At 44.9% G+C, this 17628-nt stretch overlaps 1 protein-coding gene across 2 annotated transcripts; it reads left to right on the top strand.

The window, feature by feature from the left end:
* Nucleotides 1-4636: 4636 nt before the first annotated feature.
* Nucleotides 4637-13238, top strand: ppm1kb (protein phosphatase, Mg2+/Mn2+ dependent 1Kb). 2 transcript variants are annotated; one of them, XM_018736048.1, is made up of 7 exons: nucleotides 4637-4728; nucleotides 6192-6696; nucleotides 6900-7000; nucleotides 10660-10825; nucleotides 11000-11144; nucleotides 11509-11643; nucleotides 11723-13238. In XM_018736048.1, exons 2-7 carry the CDS (start codon nucleotides 6263-6265, stop codon nucleotides 11852-11854), a joined length of 1113 nt encoding a protein of 370 aa, XP_018591564.1. In that variant the 5' UTR covers nucleotides 4637-4728; nucleotides 6192-6262; the 3' UTR covers nucleotides 11855-13238. The 2 variants fall into 2 exon arrangements, with proteins under 2 accessions (XP_018591564.1, XP_018591565.1); XM_018736049.1 differs by having other exon boundaries at nucleotides 6189-6696.
* The last annotated feature ends 4390 nt before the right edge of the window (nucleotides 13239-17628 follow it).

Raw genomic sequence — 17628 nt, 5'->3', positions numbered from 1 at the left:
CTGCAAGAAACAGATTTTTCCACAAGGAGCATCAACCGGATTCACTAGAGAGACAACAGCAGCATAAGAGACCTCTTTGAGAAATTTTATTCATTCATTCATTCATTCATTCATTCATTCATTCATCTTCCTCCGCTATCCGGGGCCGGGTCGCGGAGGCAGCAGTCCGAGCAGAGTCCTTCAGACTTCCCTCTCCCCGCACACCTCCTCCAGTTCCTCTGGGGAAACCCCAAGGCGTTCCCAGGCCAGCCGGGAGACATAGTCTCTCCAACGTGTCCTGGGTCTGCCCCGAGGTCTCCTCTCAGTGGGACAAGCCCGGAACACCTCCCCAGGGAGGCATCCAGGAGGCATCCGGAACAGATGCCCGAGCCACCTCAACTGGCTCCTCTCGATGCGGAGGAGCAGCGGCTCTACTCCGAGCTCCTCCCGGGTGACTGAGCTCCTCACCCTATCCCTAAGGGTGCGCCCAGCCACTCTGCGGAGGAAACTCATTTCTGCCGCTTGTATCCGCGATCTCATTCTTTCGGTCATGATCCAGAGTTCATGACCATAGGTGAGGGTAGGAATGTAGATCGACCGGTAAATTGAGAGCTTCGCCTTACGACTCAGCTCCCTCTTCACCACAACAGACCGGTACAATGACCGCATTACTGCGGACGCCGCACCGATCCGTCTGTCAACCTGCCACTCCATTTTTCCCTCACTCGTGAACAAGACCCTGAGATACTTAAACTCCTCCACTTGAGGGAGCAACTCCCCCCTAACCCGGAGGGGGCAATCCACCTTTTTCCGACTGAAAACCACGGCCTCGGATTTGGAGGTGCTGATTCTCATCCCCGCCGCTTCGCACTCGGCTGCAAACCTCCCCAGTGCACGCTGCAAGTCTTGACTTGATGAAGCCAGCAGGACCACATCGTCCGCAAAAAGCAGAGACGAGATCTCGCGGCCACCAAAACAGACACCCTTCGTTCCCTGGCTGCGCCTAGAAATTCTGTCCATGAAGATAATGAACAGAATCAGTGACAAAGGGCAGCCTTGGCGGAGTCCAACATGCACCGGGAACAGGTCTGACTTACTGCCGGCAATGCGAACCAAGCTCCTGCTCCGGTCATACAGGGAACGAACAGCCCGTAACAGCGAGCCCCGAACCCCATAATCCCAAAGCACCTCCCACAGGATGCCACGAGGGACACGGTCGAATGCCTTCTCCAGGTCCACAAAACACATATGGACTGGTTGGGCAAACTCCCACGAACCTTCCAGCACCCTAGTGAGGGTATAGAGCTGGTCCAGTGTTCCACGCCCAGGGTGAAAACCGCATTGCTCCTCCTGAATCCGAGGTTCGACTATCGGTCGGATTCTCCTTTCCAGTACCCTGGCATAGACTTTCCCAGGGAGGCTAAGGAGTGTGATCCCCCTGTAGTTGGAACACAATCTCCGGTCCCCCTTCTTAAAAAGAGGGACCACCACCCCGGTCTGCCAGTCCAGAGGCACCGTTCCCGAACTCCATGCGACGCTGCAGAGGCGTGTCAGCCAAGACAGCCCCACAACATCCAGAGACTTGAGAAACTCGGGGCGGATCTCATCCACCCCCGGAGCCTTGCCACCGAGGAGTTTTTTGACTACCTCAGCAACTTTAGCCAGGGTAATGGACGAGTCCCCCTCCGAGTCCCCAGCCTCAGCTTCCTCTACGGAAGGCGTGTCGGAGGGATTAAGGAGATCCTCAAAGTACTCCTTCCACCGCCCGAGGACATCCTCAGCTGAGGTCAGCAGCGCACCACTTCCACTGTAAACAGTGTTTGTGGAACACCACTTCCCCCCTCTGAGTCACCGGACGGTTTGTCAGAATCTCTTTGAGGCCGACCGAAAGTCTTCCTCCATGGCCTCACCGAACTCCTCCCAAGCCCGAGTTTTTGCCGCGGCGACTGCCAGAGCCGCGCTCCGTTTGGCCCGTCGGTACCCGTCAGCTGCTTCAGGAGTCCCATGAGCCAGCCAGGCCCAAAAGAACTCCTTCTTCAGCTTGACGGCATCCCTTACCTCCGGTGTCCACCACCATGTTCAGGGATTGCCGCCGCGACAGGCGCCGGAGACCTTATGGCCGCAGCTCCGAACCGCCGCCCCGACAATGGAGGCGCGGAACATAGTCCATTCAGACTCGATGTCCCCCACCTCCCTCGGGACCTGGTTGAAGCTCTGTCGGAGGTGGGAGTTGAAGACCTCTCTGACAGGGGCCTCCGCCAAACGTTCCCAACACACCCTCACTATGCGTTTGGGCCTGCCAGGTCTGTCCAGCTTTTTCCTCCGCCATCGAATCCAACTCACCACCAGGTGGTGATCAGTTGACAGCTCAGCCCCTCTCTTCACCCGAGTGTCCAAGACATATGGCCGAAGGTCAGAAGAAACGACTACAAAGTCGATCATCGACCTCCGACCTAGGGTGTCCTGGTGCCAAGTGCACTGATGGACACCCTTATGCATGAACATGGTGTTCGTTATGGATAAACCGTGACTAGCACAGAAATCCAATAACAACTCACCGCTCGGGTTCAGATCAGGGAGGCCGTTCCTCCCAATCACGCCCCTCCAGGTGTCACTGTCGCTACCCATGTGGGCGTTGAAGTCCCCCATTAGAACGACAGAGTCCCCAGTGGGAGCGCTTTCCAGCACGCCCTCCAGGGACTCCAAGAAAGCCGGGTACTCTACACTGTCATTAGGCGCATAAGCACAAACGACAGTGAGAGACCGTTCCCTTACCCGTAGGCGCAGGCAGATGACCCTCTCATTCACCGGGGTAGACTCCAACACATGGCGGCTAAACTGGGGGGTTATTAATAAGCCCACACCCGCCCGCCGCCTCTCACCCTGGGCAACGCCAGAATAGTGGAGAGTCCACCCTTGGTCGAGAAGAGTGGTTCCAGAACCCAAGCTGTGAGTGGAAGTGAGCCCGACTATATCTAGACGGTATCTCTCAACTTCCCGCACCAGCTCAGGCTCCTTCCCCGCCAGTGAAGTGACATTCCAAGTCCCAAAAACCAGAGTTGGCGCCCGAGGTTTGGGTCGGCCGGGCACTCGTCTCCGACCACCGCCCAAATCACAATGCACTGGCCCCTTACGGTCTCTCCGGCAGGTGGTGAGCCCACCGAAGAGCGGCTCCACGTCATGGCTTCGGGCTGAACCCGGCCAGGCCCCGTGGGCATAGACCCGGGCATGCGAGCCCCTCCCCCCAGGCCTGGCTCCAGGGTGGGGCCCCGGTGACCCCATACCGGGCGGGGTAAACGAAAGCCTCGATTTTATTTTCTTCCTAAGGGGTTTTTGAACCGCACTTTGTCTCGTCTGTCATCCAGGACCTGTTTGCCATGGGAGACCCTACCAGGGGCATATAGCCCCAGGCAACATAGCTCCTGGACTCATTCAGGCACTCAAACCCCTCCACCACGGTAAGGTGGCGGTTCACGGAGGGGTGAGAACTTTTATATTGTTACTAAATGCAAAGTTTGACATTCCTTTTAAATACTGTAATCTAAGGGGGTGGCATGCAGGCTAAATAAAAATAGATGATTAATTTGCAATTAAAGAGTCAATGAACTGATAAATCTTGGATGGGGACTTTAGTCCTTGTTCTGTGGAAAACTATTCATAGTCAGGACAAACAAGATTGCATTTATAGTAGTACTTCACATTTATTCATTTAACTGAAGCTTCTCAAAAGTGACTTAGAATGTTTACATTTACATTTATTCATTTAGCAGACACTTTTCTCCAAAGCAACATACATCTCTCTTAGAAAATATAACTTGTGCATTATGTTAAGCTACTTACAATTATTTATCCATTTATACAGCTGGGTAATTTTACTGGTGCAATTTTAGGGTTAGTACCTTGCTGAAGCAGTAGGATTCAAACCTGTGACCTTTGGGTCCAGAGGCAGCAGCTCTAACGACTACACGACCAGCCACCCTGTCACATCTAACATGGCTAATGTTTGTAGTTATTCTGTCCGATATAACCTATGTGTACAGCATTTTAAAATGTGGCAATTCATGTTATAGGCTATGAATTCCATTGCCATATTTTTCAAATGTAGTGCAAACCTTTTTTGGTTGAATATATGGAAAACTCTCTGCATTCCAGACTACAAAGCATTATAAAGCATTGATTTAGGATTAGATTTTGTCACCGCTTCGGGTTAAAACAGCACAATGACAATGTCATTGAAATTCCTCAAGAAAACAACCACTTTAAAGGAAACGACTGTTTTAAAATAGAGGCGCCTTCCTGTTCACCTGAGCGTAGCAGTTTCCTACATCTCATTGGCTGTCACTGATGGCTCTCAAATTGTGATTGGCGTAAAAATGAAAGGTTGTGGTGGATATCTCTCGCATCGTGACTCGTAAGAGAGAAACACGGCGTGTAAAATTTTCTGTATATACTCTCCTGGTTCCTTTTTTTATATAGAATCTTTATATTGCTCCCCTGTTGCGATCTCTTGCAGTATTGGGTTGTGGTGATAAAAATTGCCATTTCATTGGTTGTCGCATAGGTCTCTCCGATTCCGATTGGTGGTCAGAACCCTGGTGTAACGGAAGTTCCATTGATGTGTAGCGCTTGTGTGTGGCGTACTTCCGGTGGCTGTTAACATTAATCGACGGAGCAAGTTAACCTCTGAGTGAGTTTGTAACAGAGTCTGGAATTTTCTGCGAACTTCGAAGCTCTTCGGCGACGCTTAAGGTAATATTTAATTAAAAGCAGTAGCAAATAGCTCTCCGATTTATAGCGAAATGTTCCCCTTGTTACACACTTCAGTGCTTTAACAAAAAAAGTTAATAAAAAGCGGCTTAGGTTGCCTTACAACAACATACTCTGACTCTGTCTAGTCGTCTGACGTGTGTTTTTTTTTTTTTTTTTTTTATTTAAAAAGACCGTACGGCTGCAGTGCTCGATCGAGCATTTCAGTTTTTTTTTTTTTTTTTTTTTTTTTTTTTTTTTTTTTTTTTTTTAACTCATGTGAAACAATGTGGAAAAAAGGGTCGGGGTTGTGTCCTGAGACTTCATAACCGCCGGTCGGTAATGCTACACGGGTGATAGTACCGCGCAGTCAGAAGGAAGCGACTTATTTCTCGCCGCGCGGCGCCGGCGTTCGTGCGCGCGCAACCTGCACTAGTATATATCAAACTAAGTGTGTATATATGTTTTAAAAAAAAAAAAAAGGTAAACGACGAAAGGGTGAGTGCTTTGATCGAATCGATGGGTGTGGACTATCCAGCCGCGTCACTCTGTTTAACCCCCCCGGTCTCTGTAGAGCGACCAGAACCGAAAGTATAATAATATTATGACGGCCGTAAAAAAAAAAAAAAAGTCAGCGCCGGCGGTGTTTCTGTGAGTGTGTTTTTGTAGAGTCTGCGTTCCTGCAACTAGGATCATCATCATGTGCACAGATAGCGGAACACTCGGGTACAGCACAGTTACGTGATGCTAAACTTGACTGCAGTACTTCACGACTCGGTCAGATCATGGGTTTTACCCGTTTTACAGTGATTTACGTATTTATACACCAGCGTTCTTAATTTGTCAGTTGAGTGAGTGCCTTGTGAGGACCATGTGAATGAGTGGGATTCAAACCCACAACCCCCAGATTACAAGGCCATGTAACTAACTGTGCTTCAGTGCTAGTGTTAAAGGACTGGGAGTATATCCAAATTTTGTAAGGTCCTGATTATGTCCCCTGGGTGACCTGCAGATATCTGTGCCTGCATGTGTGGTCATCGGACTGGTCATCATTCATGGCTTTCTGGTAGAAGGGACAGAAACTGTCCGGTCTGTAGACAGACTCAGGTAGTGAGGAGATGCTGTTGCTCTGTATTTTTCCATTGTTTTTGAGTTATCTTAAAGTTCTGTGAGAAATGCAGAGTAGGTGCTGGTCAGATGTCCAGTTTTGGACATTTTGGCAAACGTTAAGTCTGTGTTTTCCTTTGCCTGGTGTTAACTATAAATGCTTGGATTTTGGGTTTTGATGTAAATTTTGAATGTCAGATGTAGTGTTCTGACAAATTTTGGGGACATTTTTAAACTGTTGAACTTCTATGAATAGTCATATTTGTGGGACCTTTCCATTTGGATGAAGGTTCGGTTTAAAGAAACGCAGCCCACACTTTTTAATTTCTCTCTCGTGCTATTCCCTGTTGTTCCAGTAGCTTTGATTCTGGGATCCTGTGAGGTTTCCATAGATAGGCCAACAAGTTTACACCTGTGCCGAGACGGAAGTATGTCAGCAGTGGTTTTGGTTGGCTTGGTCCGGTTTGGAGCGACCCAAGTGAGAAGGCAGGCCCTCCGCACTGCAATGACTCTGCAAGACAGCCGACACCCCTTTCATGGACACACACCCTCCTGCCTCAGTAACTCCCGGTTTGACCCGGATGGAAGCGGCCGGCCCGCCACATGGGACACTTTTGGTATCTGGGATGACCGTATTGACGAGCCCATACTGCTTCCACCCAGCATACGGTACGGTACCCCCATTCCAAAGGTGAGTCTGTCCAACGTGGGCAGCGCCTCGCAGATAGGACAGCGCAAGGAGAACGAGGATCGCTTCTGCATCTCCCAGCTTACTGATAACATTCTGTACTTCGCCGTGTTCGATGGCCACGGGGGACCACTGGCAGCGGACTTCTGCTACAAGTATATGGAGAAGTACATCAAGTAGGTGCCTGCTTTTCTACATTTGAGGGGTACAGCAATAGTTGTACAGCTTAAAAAAAAAAAAAAAAATGGAAACAAAGCTAGTACAGTTTTACAGTGGTGCTTAGCATGACTTTTTTAAAACAGGCATTTTTTCCAAAGATCCAAATGCAAAGCTTTGTGCACATGCATGTCTATATCTGATAATCTTATCATCCCCCCAGAGACTTGGTTGCTAAGGAGAGTAACCTGGAGCTGGTGTTATCAAAAACATTTTTAGAAGTTGACAAAGCGTTGGAGAGACATTTACACTTCTCTGATGATGGTAGGTATCCATAAAATTTTTTTTCCCCATTTAGAGAGAAGTCAGGAAATAGGACTTTTTTTTAAATGTTATAAACATGAAATTTGTAACTGCTATGATGAGCTGGTTCAGTTTCTACTTTCAGTCCATTTCCCTAATAAATATAAACACACTGAAATGTTTTAGGTCAGGGGTGTCCAGACTTTTTTGGCCAAGGGTCACAATTATTATTGTGAACTGGTTCAAGAAATGCACATCTAAAATTTGTTTAGGTTCACTTCATATTCACTTCATTCCTTTGGCCTTGTGTACTTACTAGAGGGAAAATCTGTGTCTCTATTTTTGTACTCTTTCCAACTTAATATGGATTTCTCTGTTTAGTGTTCATTCAGAATCCAGTTTTTTGATTCCTAGAGTACATAGATTTTAATTTTCTGGTAATGTTTTGGGGATTTATGTAACTATACCTTCATAAAGTTATTTCACATGGCATGATTTTATGTGATATGAGATGCATTGATATAATGGTATGTAGAGTCTCGGTCACAAAATAGGATCAGAATAATTAGTATTATGACTTGAAGTTTTATAGGAAGTGTACCATACAGTAACTTCAGATATCAGTTTTACTAGATTTTGACCAAAATTTGAAATGTCATATTTGCTGTAAAAGTATTAAAAAAAAAAAAAAATCTCTAACTGTAGTGGCAAAGTCCATGCACCGATTGTGCATTGCTAGTACCAACACATAAACCAACAAGGGCTGCCAGTGGAAGGGGCTGTTTCATTGATCATGAGCACATGTCAAGGGTTAGTACTTCTCATATCTATACACACACACACACACACACACATGGAAAAGTGAAATTGTGATTATAATAAACTGATCATATGTAAAGAGTCAAGATGGACATCAGTGCTGTCAATGATTCTGTTGACACAATATATATATATAGTCTCTACACTTCTGGGGCTGGTCATTTGTTTTTAACTTTAAAAAAAAAAAAAGTGGGGGGGGGGGGGTAAAATGTCCTCATATCACAAGACTGCTTCCCTAATGAACTGAGTGCTTGAAGATTATGCAAGGATTTCCTGCTTTCATGGTGAATAAATAGGGATCTGTCTGAGTTCTGATGCTTGCCTCCTCTGTTGGCAGCCCTTTGATTCTTGTCATGACTTAATTTGACATCAACATTTTGATGCTATGTCTGGGCCGCTGGCCATGCGTGAGATATCCCATTTGCCTGTGTGTGCGTGTTGTTCAGAACAGCTGCTGACCCGGCTGGCTAACGGCCTCTAAAACCCTGGCGGGCCCCCGGGCTCCTTTTGGGTGGGCTTCAGTGGAAGGCGAGGGGCTAGATTTTGCCCCAGGTGGAGGAGTCCAGAGGGTCCGTTCCTGGACTGCTGGAAGGTTCCTCAACTTTTTCTTCCTTCTCGCGCTCTAGTTGAGATGACAGACATGGTAGTACATGCTCAGTGAGTGGCTGTGTTTTGAGACACTTTCAACTAGCCTCGGCCCAGTCTGTCAGGCACATGCTGTATTTGGTCATGTATCAGTAATTTTTAATGTTGCTGGATGAACATTTTCCTGCAAATGTTTGTTTAGCTTGCAGTATGAATATGTCATGGCAACTGCCTTGAATTCAGAAACACCGTCCTACAGTCGTCCGCATAGAAATAACATTTGACTTTTTGTGACTGATGTAAGGTTTAATTGAAATATTAATACTGTGACTCCTGAGCTTACAAACATGATTGGGTACTTTCACTTATTTTGTTTGTAAATCCATTTCACCCCTAAGTCACTATTGTTAAGAACAATACAGTTGTTCCTCAGTTTTTCATGAGGTTGGTTAAAAATCTGTGGTGCTGTAATTTTAAAAATGCTGCTTTTAACTTTCAGCAATATTGAAACTTAACTATAGGAAATAAAAACATGGTTTCTGTTCGGTACCATTTGCCATCTAATGATTCATCCCACAAACATGCAAAATTCATTTTCTTCCATTTTAACTTGTTTGTGGTTTTCTGCTTTGTTAAAATTACTCATGAGCTGTAAACACTGGAAGCAAATTCAGCAGAGGTGTCTCACATGAACACTACTGTTCTTTATTACACTCTCTCCAGCCATTGGGTAAACACAGGTCGCCTTGCTGTGCAACTAACAAACTTTAGAAAATGCAAGTAAGAAAACAACCAGGAAAGCTTCTGTGTCTGAACATTTGTAACTCAATTGTTTGTAACATCAGGAGCCAGTGAAACCATTTTCCCTCTCTAAAGGTGTTAAATGGCAACTGTTCTTTATTTTGAGTAATTCTGATGCTATATTAAGAGCAATTTGCATCATCCCTTAAGTGGAAAAGTTAAGTAGATCAAGGCAGTTGCCATGACAACAGCAACGCAAAAATTAATTTTAGCACCAATGTCTTTCTGCTTTAATCACTCCTCTCATCATTCTTTTCCTCCCCTTTCCATCCTTGGAGAAAGAGCAGACTTCTTCATTGACATCTTGGACTTTAAGGAACAATATCTGGGTTCCTTCCCAAACATTCAAGATGCATTACCTAAGCAATGAGAGGCACAGGTGTATAACGGCTCCTGGGCTCTGTGCATGGATGTGGGTATGAATAGCTCAGTCTGTGGAGGTTGCTTGCTCTCCTCCATATCCCTGTGGTTGTTCCTTTGGATGCTCTTGTTTTCTCCCACAGTACAGACACTTATCAGGTGGATTGGTGACTCTGAATTTCTCTGAATGTGTGAGGGTAGTGCCTGTGCAATGGACTGGTGCCCTGTCCAGGATATACTGTACCTCACCCCCTATACTTCCAGGATAGGCTCTGGACTTCTGTGACCCTGCATTGGAAAGGAGGTTATTGATGATATTGGGTATGTTGACATCTGTTATGCAATACACCAGAGTCATAAATCAAACTTGAGATGTGCAATAAGGGTCTGCTCTTACATCTCCATAGTTAAAGCTCTTGCTCTTTTTTTTTTTTTTTTGCTTCAGTGCATCTTTCCCTAAATTAATTCTGCTGTTTTACAACAGGGTTATACAGCAATGAGTGCAACTTGTTTTGATTTTACTGCGGAGTCATTGCTAGAATTAAATTACATGGAAAGTATGATCAGCAGTGTTTCCCATGAATGAACCATTGTACTTGTGCCCTTGGCAATGAGTGCCTTTGAAGGTCTTTTCCATCCCCTGTTGCCAAGAAATGATGTAGCTCTCAATTGCATTTATCATATGGCTGTTTTAGTAGTTTCAATACTGGTCTCTGATACTAAAATCAGAAACCTCATTTAGTATTTCTCCATAGTAAGTTTCAGTGGCACATTATGCTTTTCCTGCTGTGTCTTGTTTTGGTTGGTATTTTCATTTTACATGAAACAATTTCACTAAAACCCTGCGGTAAAACTAGTTATTCTACTACTTATATATTATGCATATCTATCTTTACCTCTCAGTATTTACACCCTTAACTGACTGTCCTCCATTCCCTCCACCCTCTTCCTGCCCTCCATATTGCTATGTAGCTGTGCTGAAAGCAACTGACCAAGTGTGTGTGTGTGTGTGGGCAGAGCAGTAGTGTAGCATTGCAGCTCCTGGTATCTTGCCATGTACGAGGGAGAGTGGATGGGGTTGTGCCAAACTGTCATCCACTGCTTGTTCCTCACAGCCTCCCTGCTGAACTCGGGCACCACAGCCACTGTGGCCCTGCTCCGAGATGGCATCGAGTTGGTGGTGGCCAGCGTCGGGGACAGCCGCGCCCTCCTCTGCCGCAAGGGCAAGCCCCTCAAGCTGACGGTGGATCACACCCCTGAAAGGAAGGACGAGAAGGAGAGGTGAGGCCAATGTTGTCCCTTGGCACAGATGTAGTGCTTAAAAATGTGGCTTTGTATGCAAAGCACTGTTTGAATTTTCTGTTGTGAGAATATCGATAGGCAAACATATAGGAGAAATGTTCAACTTTTGTGTGTCAGATAAAATATGAATGTCATAAATGTCGTCTTCCACAGAATCCGGAAGAGTGGGGGTTTTGTGACATGGAACAGTCTCGGCCAGCCACATGTGAACGGAAGGCTCGCTATGACTCGAAGCATCGGGGACTTTGACCTGAAGAACACGGGGGTCATAGCCGAACCGGAGACAAAGAGGATAAGCGTGAGTTTGTCCAGGAGATGGTTTTCTCCTTGACCACCTTGATCCAGTAGATGGCTTTCTCCTTGACCATCACTGGGGCTTTGTGAAAACTTTACTGACACACTCATGCTGGTGTCCTGTTTGGACACAAGTTTTTAACTGCAGTTCAGGTTTAGTCAGTTTCAGAGGTACAGTACCAGGGCCTCATGGAACTAGACCTGGCTATGTTCTGAATGCAAGTATAGGTGTTAGTATCTGCTGTGCTGTAAAACCACCTGTTTAAGGCCCATCCAAGATGTAGCAGTCCTAGATTTTGACCCACAGCCATTTTCCCCCCTGCCAAGCATTATGGGAAATTGACCAGACTCTTGGTGCCCTCTTTCAGTTGCATCCCGCCCATGACTCTTTCCTGGCACTGACCACAGATGGGATCAACTTTATCATGAACAGCCAGGAGATCTGTGATGTCATCAGCCAGTGCCATGATCCCAAGGAGGCGGCCCAGCTCATTTCTGAGCAGGTGGGAGAACGGACCGCTTGGTTTTGTTCAGTCTGACCGCTGTCATGATGCCTGAATGTGTGACCGGAACCTCCTGCAGGCACTCCATTATGGCTCAGAGGACAACGGCACCGTCATCGTGGTCCCCTTTGGAGCCTGGGGGAAGCACAAGAGCTCCGACGTGCGTTTCTCTTTCAGTCGCAGCTTCGCGTCCAGCGGACGGTGGGCGTGAGTGAGGCTGGCAGAACAGCGGTGGGTGGTGGAGAGAATTGCAGTCCAGCACCCTTCACTGGAAGCTGAGCAGGAAAGAAAAAAAAAACTCAGTAATCCATAGGCAGGTAGAAAATGTTCAGGTGGGTGTGTGGAGAAGATTGTAAAAATGTAGGGAACACTTTTCATAGGAGTTTGTACAGCAGACAGTGGAACCCAGTGGTAAAAGGATCCCACCTCTCAGTATTCTCTGAAGATTCATGGTGTTCTAGGGCAAAATATTAAGGGCACTGTGTATAAAAACGAAAACTAGGTCCAATGTTGGAAAAACTCCATATGCGTCATGCACTTTCCCCCAGGATGCCATTAATCTGAGTAACATGTTTATTTAACATTATTAGTTTAAAATACCTTGCTGGACTTTTTTTAAAAGCCCAGTTTGAGTACTTCAGCTGGGAAGGAAACTGGCAGTTGAATTTCACTGAAGGAAGCTACTGGGTATGTGTTTCAGATATCAGACTTTAACATAGGAATTCACTGTGAGTCCTCAGTCTCTGCCCCATTCCTGGTGTTGCTTTGCTGTCTGTCAGAATAAGACATTCTCTGTTGTTGGGGCCCAGCAGATGTGTAACTCTTCACTGATTCCATTCCAGTGCTGCTTGTGTTCACACATTTACACCCAATCAATAAAATGTGTATATGTAATATTTTGGGCTATTTGTTGCTTTATGTTTTGACTGACATGTTTGTACCTTGGCAGTACATTACAGGAAGCTGATAAATTTATTTCAAATAGCTTCAATACCGTTGTAGTTCCAGTCAATGTGTTATATGTAATTGTGTGCTCCTGAAAGTACAGTATACTTCATTTTTGTATGTAATTTTAAGCTTTCCTTTGTATGTATACCTGTTTTTTCTAAACATGTTTCTGGAACAGTCTTCACACATGCTGTATGAGCAGATGGGAAATGCGCAATGTCTTGTGTGTGAGACACTTCTGAAGTGCAATGAAAAGCTGTGAAGACCTTTCCTGGTGTTAATGCCATTCAATGTGAATCACTTTAGTCATTAATTGCTTCTTTTCCTTTTGTAAATACCTGTTAAAATGTTGGCTACTTTGCTACATATTGATGTTTGTTTATGGATAATCTGGAGCTCCATGCTATCTCATTTTGCCTGTCTGGCTGTAATCCACCCATTGTTCCCATAGTCAGTCTTCCAGTGTGAGAATTGTTTTACTTAAAGTGATGTGTAAAAGTAGACTTTTAGTCATGCTGTGCTTGTTGCTTTTACTGCAGTTTAGCTTTGTTCTGGAAAGGTGTGTTACAGGATGGTACTGCACTCCATGAGTGTGTCCATGCATGTGGCTGGATTAGTCTTTTTGTTAATAAAGATAAAAACAGGGAAATTAACTGACTTTGTTTTTTTTGGGGGGGGCAAGACAAGTTTTGTAATGTCAATCAAAACTGAAGGATAAACTCTTCCTCTTCAGAACAATTATGGCCTTTCATTGTTTTCAAAGGTTTGACTAAATAGGTGCTTAGTTGTGCTGCACTGAAAAATGAATAATGTTCCTCTAATGTAAGTCACTGGTAGAGGTGGTGGTGGGGGGGGTGACTTCATTCACACCATTCAGTAGACTTTCCATTCCAGCTGAAGCCCAGTGGGTTGAGTGTGAATCCTCCCTTAATGGAATCGAGTTGTCATATACTGTGGTATACAATGTAGCAGGTAGGTGGCGCCATAATACCAACCCTGCATTGCTATTATTTGACCAAGGTAACACAAAATGTGATGTAATCAAATTTATCCATTTATACAGCGGAGTATTATACGCTCAGTATAAGTACCTTGATGAAGGTACTACAAGCAAGAGTGGTATTTGAACCCACATACCTTTTGTGTGCAAGATATGGCCCCTTGCTTTCAGCACCAAAATAAATTAGTACTCAGGAAGGTGCTGAGCGAAATGAAATGGTGCTTCAAGTTGGACAACAGTTTCACTATGATAGTTGGAAAAGATTCTACTGAATTGTTCAACGGGTGAGGTGGCGCAGCAGGTTTGGCCTGTGCCTGCTCCCTAGTGGGTCTGCGGTTCGAGTCCCACTTGGGGTGCCTTGCGATGGACTGGGGTCCCAGCCTGGGTGTGTCTCCCTCCAGCCATGCCCTCTGTGTTGCCAGGTGAGGCTCCGGCTTGCCACAGCCCTGCTCGGAACAAGCAGTTTGTGTGTGGCACAACACACTGAAAGAGCAACAAAGAATTTGTGTCATCTGTGCCATGTATATTCACGTAACTCAGGGTTCAGTGAGTTGATTTCAGAAGAGGACAGTCCTTAAAAATCAGAACACCTCTACAGCAGTGCAGTATCGGTACTGTTGCAGGGGTGTTCTAATTTTTAATGACTCCTCTTCTGAAATCAACTTGTGTATCGGACTGCAATATTAGCACAGGGCAGCAGCAGGTGCTGCAGTGGTTACAGCTGTCGCCTGTCAATTGAGGAACCTGGATGCACATGCTGCGTCCTGCTATAACTCATTGTGTATAATTTACAATTATTTAGCAGATGCTTTTCTCCAAAGCGACTTCCAGTGAACTCTATGTAGTGTTACCAGCCCACACACCTTATTCACTGTGGTGACTTACACTGGGTCACTCATCCATTCATCACATCCAACATCATATACAAACTTCACTGTGAGCTGATTTGAAGAAGAGTTACCTAAATGAATACATTATGAATAAATACACATCTGGTGACATACAGCACAGATTCTAAGGGGTTTTCTGTTGTACAATCTGTGGGTGAAATGGAAAACAATCAAAATGTGTCTATCAAAGACATGTATGTACATATATACACAGTACATATAAAACAAGTAAAAATTGAAGCTTTTATATATACAGTGCCATTAAAGTATTTGCCCCCTTCCTGATTCATTTTTTTGCATATTTGTCACAGTTAAATGGTTGAGATCAAACTAATTTTATTACACAAAGATAATTCAAGTAAATACAAAATGCAGTTTTTAAATGATTTCATTTATTAAGGGAAAAAAGCTGTCCAAACCTACCTGGCCCTCTGTGAAAAAGCAATTGCCCCTAAACCTAATAACCGGTTGTGCTACCCTTGGTGCCAACAACTGCAATCAGGCGTTTGTGATAACTGGCAATGAGTCTTTCACATTGCTGTGGAGGAATTTTGGCCCACTCTTCTTTGCAGAATTGTTTTAATTCAGCTACATTGGAGGGTTTTCGAGCATGAACGGCCTGTTTAAGGTCATGCCACAGCATCTCAGTCGGATTTAAGGCCGGACTTTGACAAGGCCACTCCAAAACCTTAATTTTGTTTTTTTTGAGCCATTCAGAGGTGGACTTGCTGGTGTATTTCTGATCATTGTCCTGCTGCATAACCCAAGTGCGCTTGAGCTTGAGGTCACAAACTGATGGCCGGATATTCTCCTTCAGGATTTTCTGGTAGAGCGCAGAATTCACGGTTTCATCAATTATGGCAAGTCGTCCAGGTCCCGAAGCTGCAAAGCAGCCCCAGACCATCACACTACCACCACCATGTTTGACTGTTGGTATAATGTTCTTTTTATGAAATGCTGTGTTAGTTTTACACCAGATGTAAGGGGGTGCATACCTTTCAGAAAGTTAAACTTTTATCTCATCAGTCCACAGAATATTTACCCAAAAGTCTTAATCAAGATGTTTTTTGGCAAATGTGAGACGAGCCTTTGTGTTCTTTTTGGTCAGCAGTGGCTTTCGCCTTGGAACTCTCCCATGGATGCCATTTTTGCCCAGTCTCTTTCTTATTGTTGAATCATGAACACTGACCTTAACTGAGGCAAGTGAGGCCTGAAGTTCTTTAGATGTTGTTCTGGGTTCTTTTATGAGCTTTCAGTTGGGAATTTTTGTTTCTTTCCCCAGTGGCCAGTAGGTATACTTATAGCTCTATAATAAGTTCTTCATTATGGTAGCCATTAGTTGACCATCTTCTTTGTTTGTATCTGTTTTTCTTTCTGTATGCCTGTGTTAAAGTGCTCTGTGTCACTGCGTGAGAAGAGCACTCTATAAAAAAAAATAAAATAATAATAATAATAATAATAATAATGAGCTCCTGGATGAATCATCCTCGTTGCGCTCTTGGAGTAATTTAGGTAGGCCGGCCACTCCTGGGAAGGTTCACCCCTGTTCCAAATTTTCTCTATTTGGGGATAATGGCTCTCACTGTGGTTCGCTGGAGTCCTAAAGCCTTAGAAATGGCTTTGTAACCCTTTCCAGAGTGTCAATTACTTTGTTTCTCATCTGTTCTTGAATTTCTTTAGATTAGGGCATGATGTGTTGCTTTATGAGATCTTTTAGCATGCTTCACTTTGTCAGACAGGTTCTGTTTAAGTGATTTCTTGATTCAACAGGCCTGGCAGTAATCAGGCCTGGGTGTGGCAAGTAAAATTTAACTCAGCTTGCCAAAAAATGTAGTTAATCACAGTTCATTCATAATTTAACAAGGGGGGGCAATTACTTTTTCACATGGGGCTAGGTAGGTTTGGACAGCTTTTTTCCCCTTAATAAATGAAATCATCATTTAAAAACTGCATTTTGTATTTACTCGGGTTATCTTTGTGTAATATTAAAATTTGTTTGATGATCTCAATCATTTAAGGATGACAAATATGCAAAAAATAAAAAATCAGGGAGGGGCAAATACTTTTTCACGGAACTGTAAATTAATATAGAATATAATATATGTGTGTATATATATATATATATATATATGGGGAGGGTCTCTGGGAATTCATTGCTCTTTGGACCCTCTTCCCAGTGGAATTCTGGATTCCAGAAAGCAGTGTTCTGGGACCCTCATGGTAGTCAAGCCCCCAGCGTCACTCTAGTTATTGCCCATTCCTGGGACGCTCACATCCTCATTCCATGGCCACACACACGGGTTACAGTTATGGATCCTGGGTTTAAAAAAATAACTCCAGTTTTTAAACTGAAGTGTTTTCCAGAATGCTTTTTTAAAGAATTGATTGCAGATCTCTGTAGTTTAACCCAAAGAGTTAACGAATGTAGGAAAAGAATCGCCGCTATCTGAAACATCTGACCATAAGAAACCCGCGTATTTCTTATCTGCACAGCTCCTGTTGACATAACAGGCTGCGTTGTTGTTACACGTGAGCAAAGTCACTGAGAAAAAACAACCCGTGCAGAGAAACACGCGCCTGAGAGTTTAAACACGTAACAGAGGTTCCTCCCCCTGCAGGTATCTGAGGAATCAGGAGTTTCGCGTGAGAGGACAGCAAAGCGCCCTGGGGCCTGATCCTCAGCTCCTTGTCACGGACATCAGGGTGGATCAAAAAAGTCACCTGTCGGGACCTAGACCTGCGCCTTTTGTTTAAACAGCAAATCCTCTTCGACATGATTGTGGTCAAGACTATGGTTGCATGTTTTCGTGGGAAAAAAAAAAAAAAAAGATCTTGCCATGGCAAGTTTTGGTAGCCTGTGAGATGTCATGAGAGCACAGCTGGAGATGCTGTCAAACAGGTGTCGTTGACTGTCACACAGGCTCCTGTCACTGCGCCAAGGAAAGATGGAAGTGACACTCCTGAGACCTTCTGCTGGCTCCCATGACGAGCAACAGCCTTGTTTTATATAAAATCCCATTTCATTTTGGGCCGACCTTTTCCCAGCCAGCTGTCAGGTTGTGTGTGATTAATATTACATATTGAATGCGTAATGGGCGGCACAATGAATAGCGCTGCCCTCTCACAGCCCATGAGTGGTGCGAGAGG

This window comes from Scleropages formosus, chromosome 16 (genome assembly GCF_900964775.1).
Source record: "Scleropages formosus chromosome 16, fSclFor1.1, whole genome shotgun sequence".
NCBI classification, from domain to species: Eukaryota; Metazoa; Chordata; class Actinopteri; order Osteoglossiformes; family Osteoglossidae; genus Scleropages; species Scleropages formosus.
This window is presented reverse-complemented; position numbering and strand designations above follow the sequence as displayed.

Excerpts from the sequence above, each read along its gene's own strand:
- ppm1kb (XM_018736048.1), top strand. The coding sequence starts at position 6,263 with ATGTCAGCAGTGGTTTTGGTTGGCTTGGTCCGGTTTGGAGCGACCCAA. Across the intron at positions 10,826-10,999 it reads AGGAAGGACGAGAAGGAGAG|AATCCGGAAGAGTGGGGGTT; the intron begins GTGAGGCCAATG and ends CGTCTTCCACAG. Across the intron at positions 11,145-11,508 it reads CGGAGACAAAGAGGATAAGC|TTGCATCCCGCCCATGACTC; the intron begins GTGAGTTTGTCC and ends GCCCTCTTTCAG.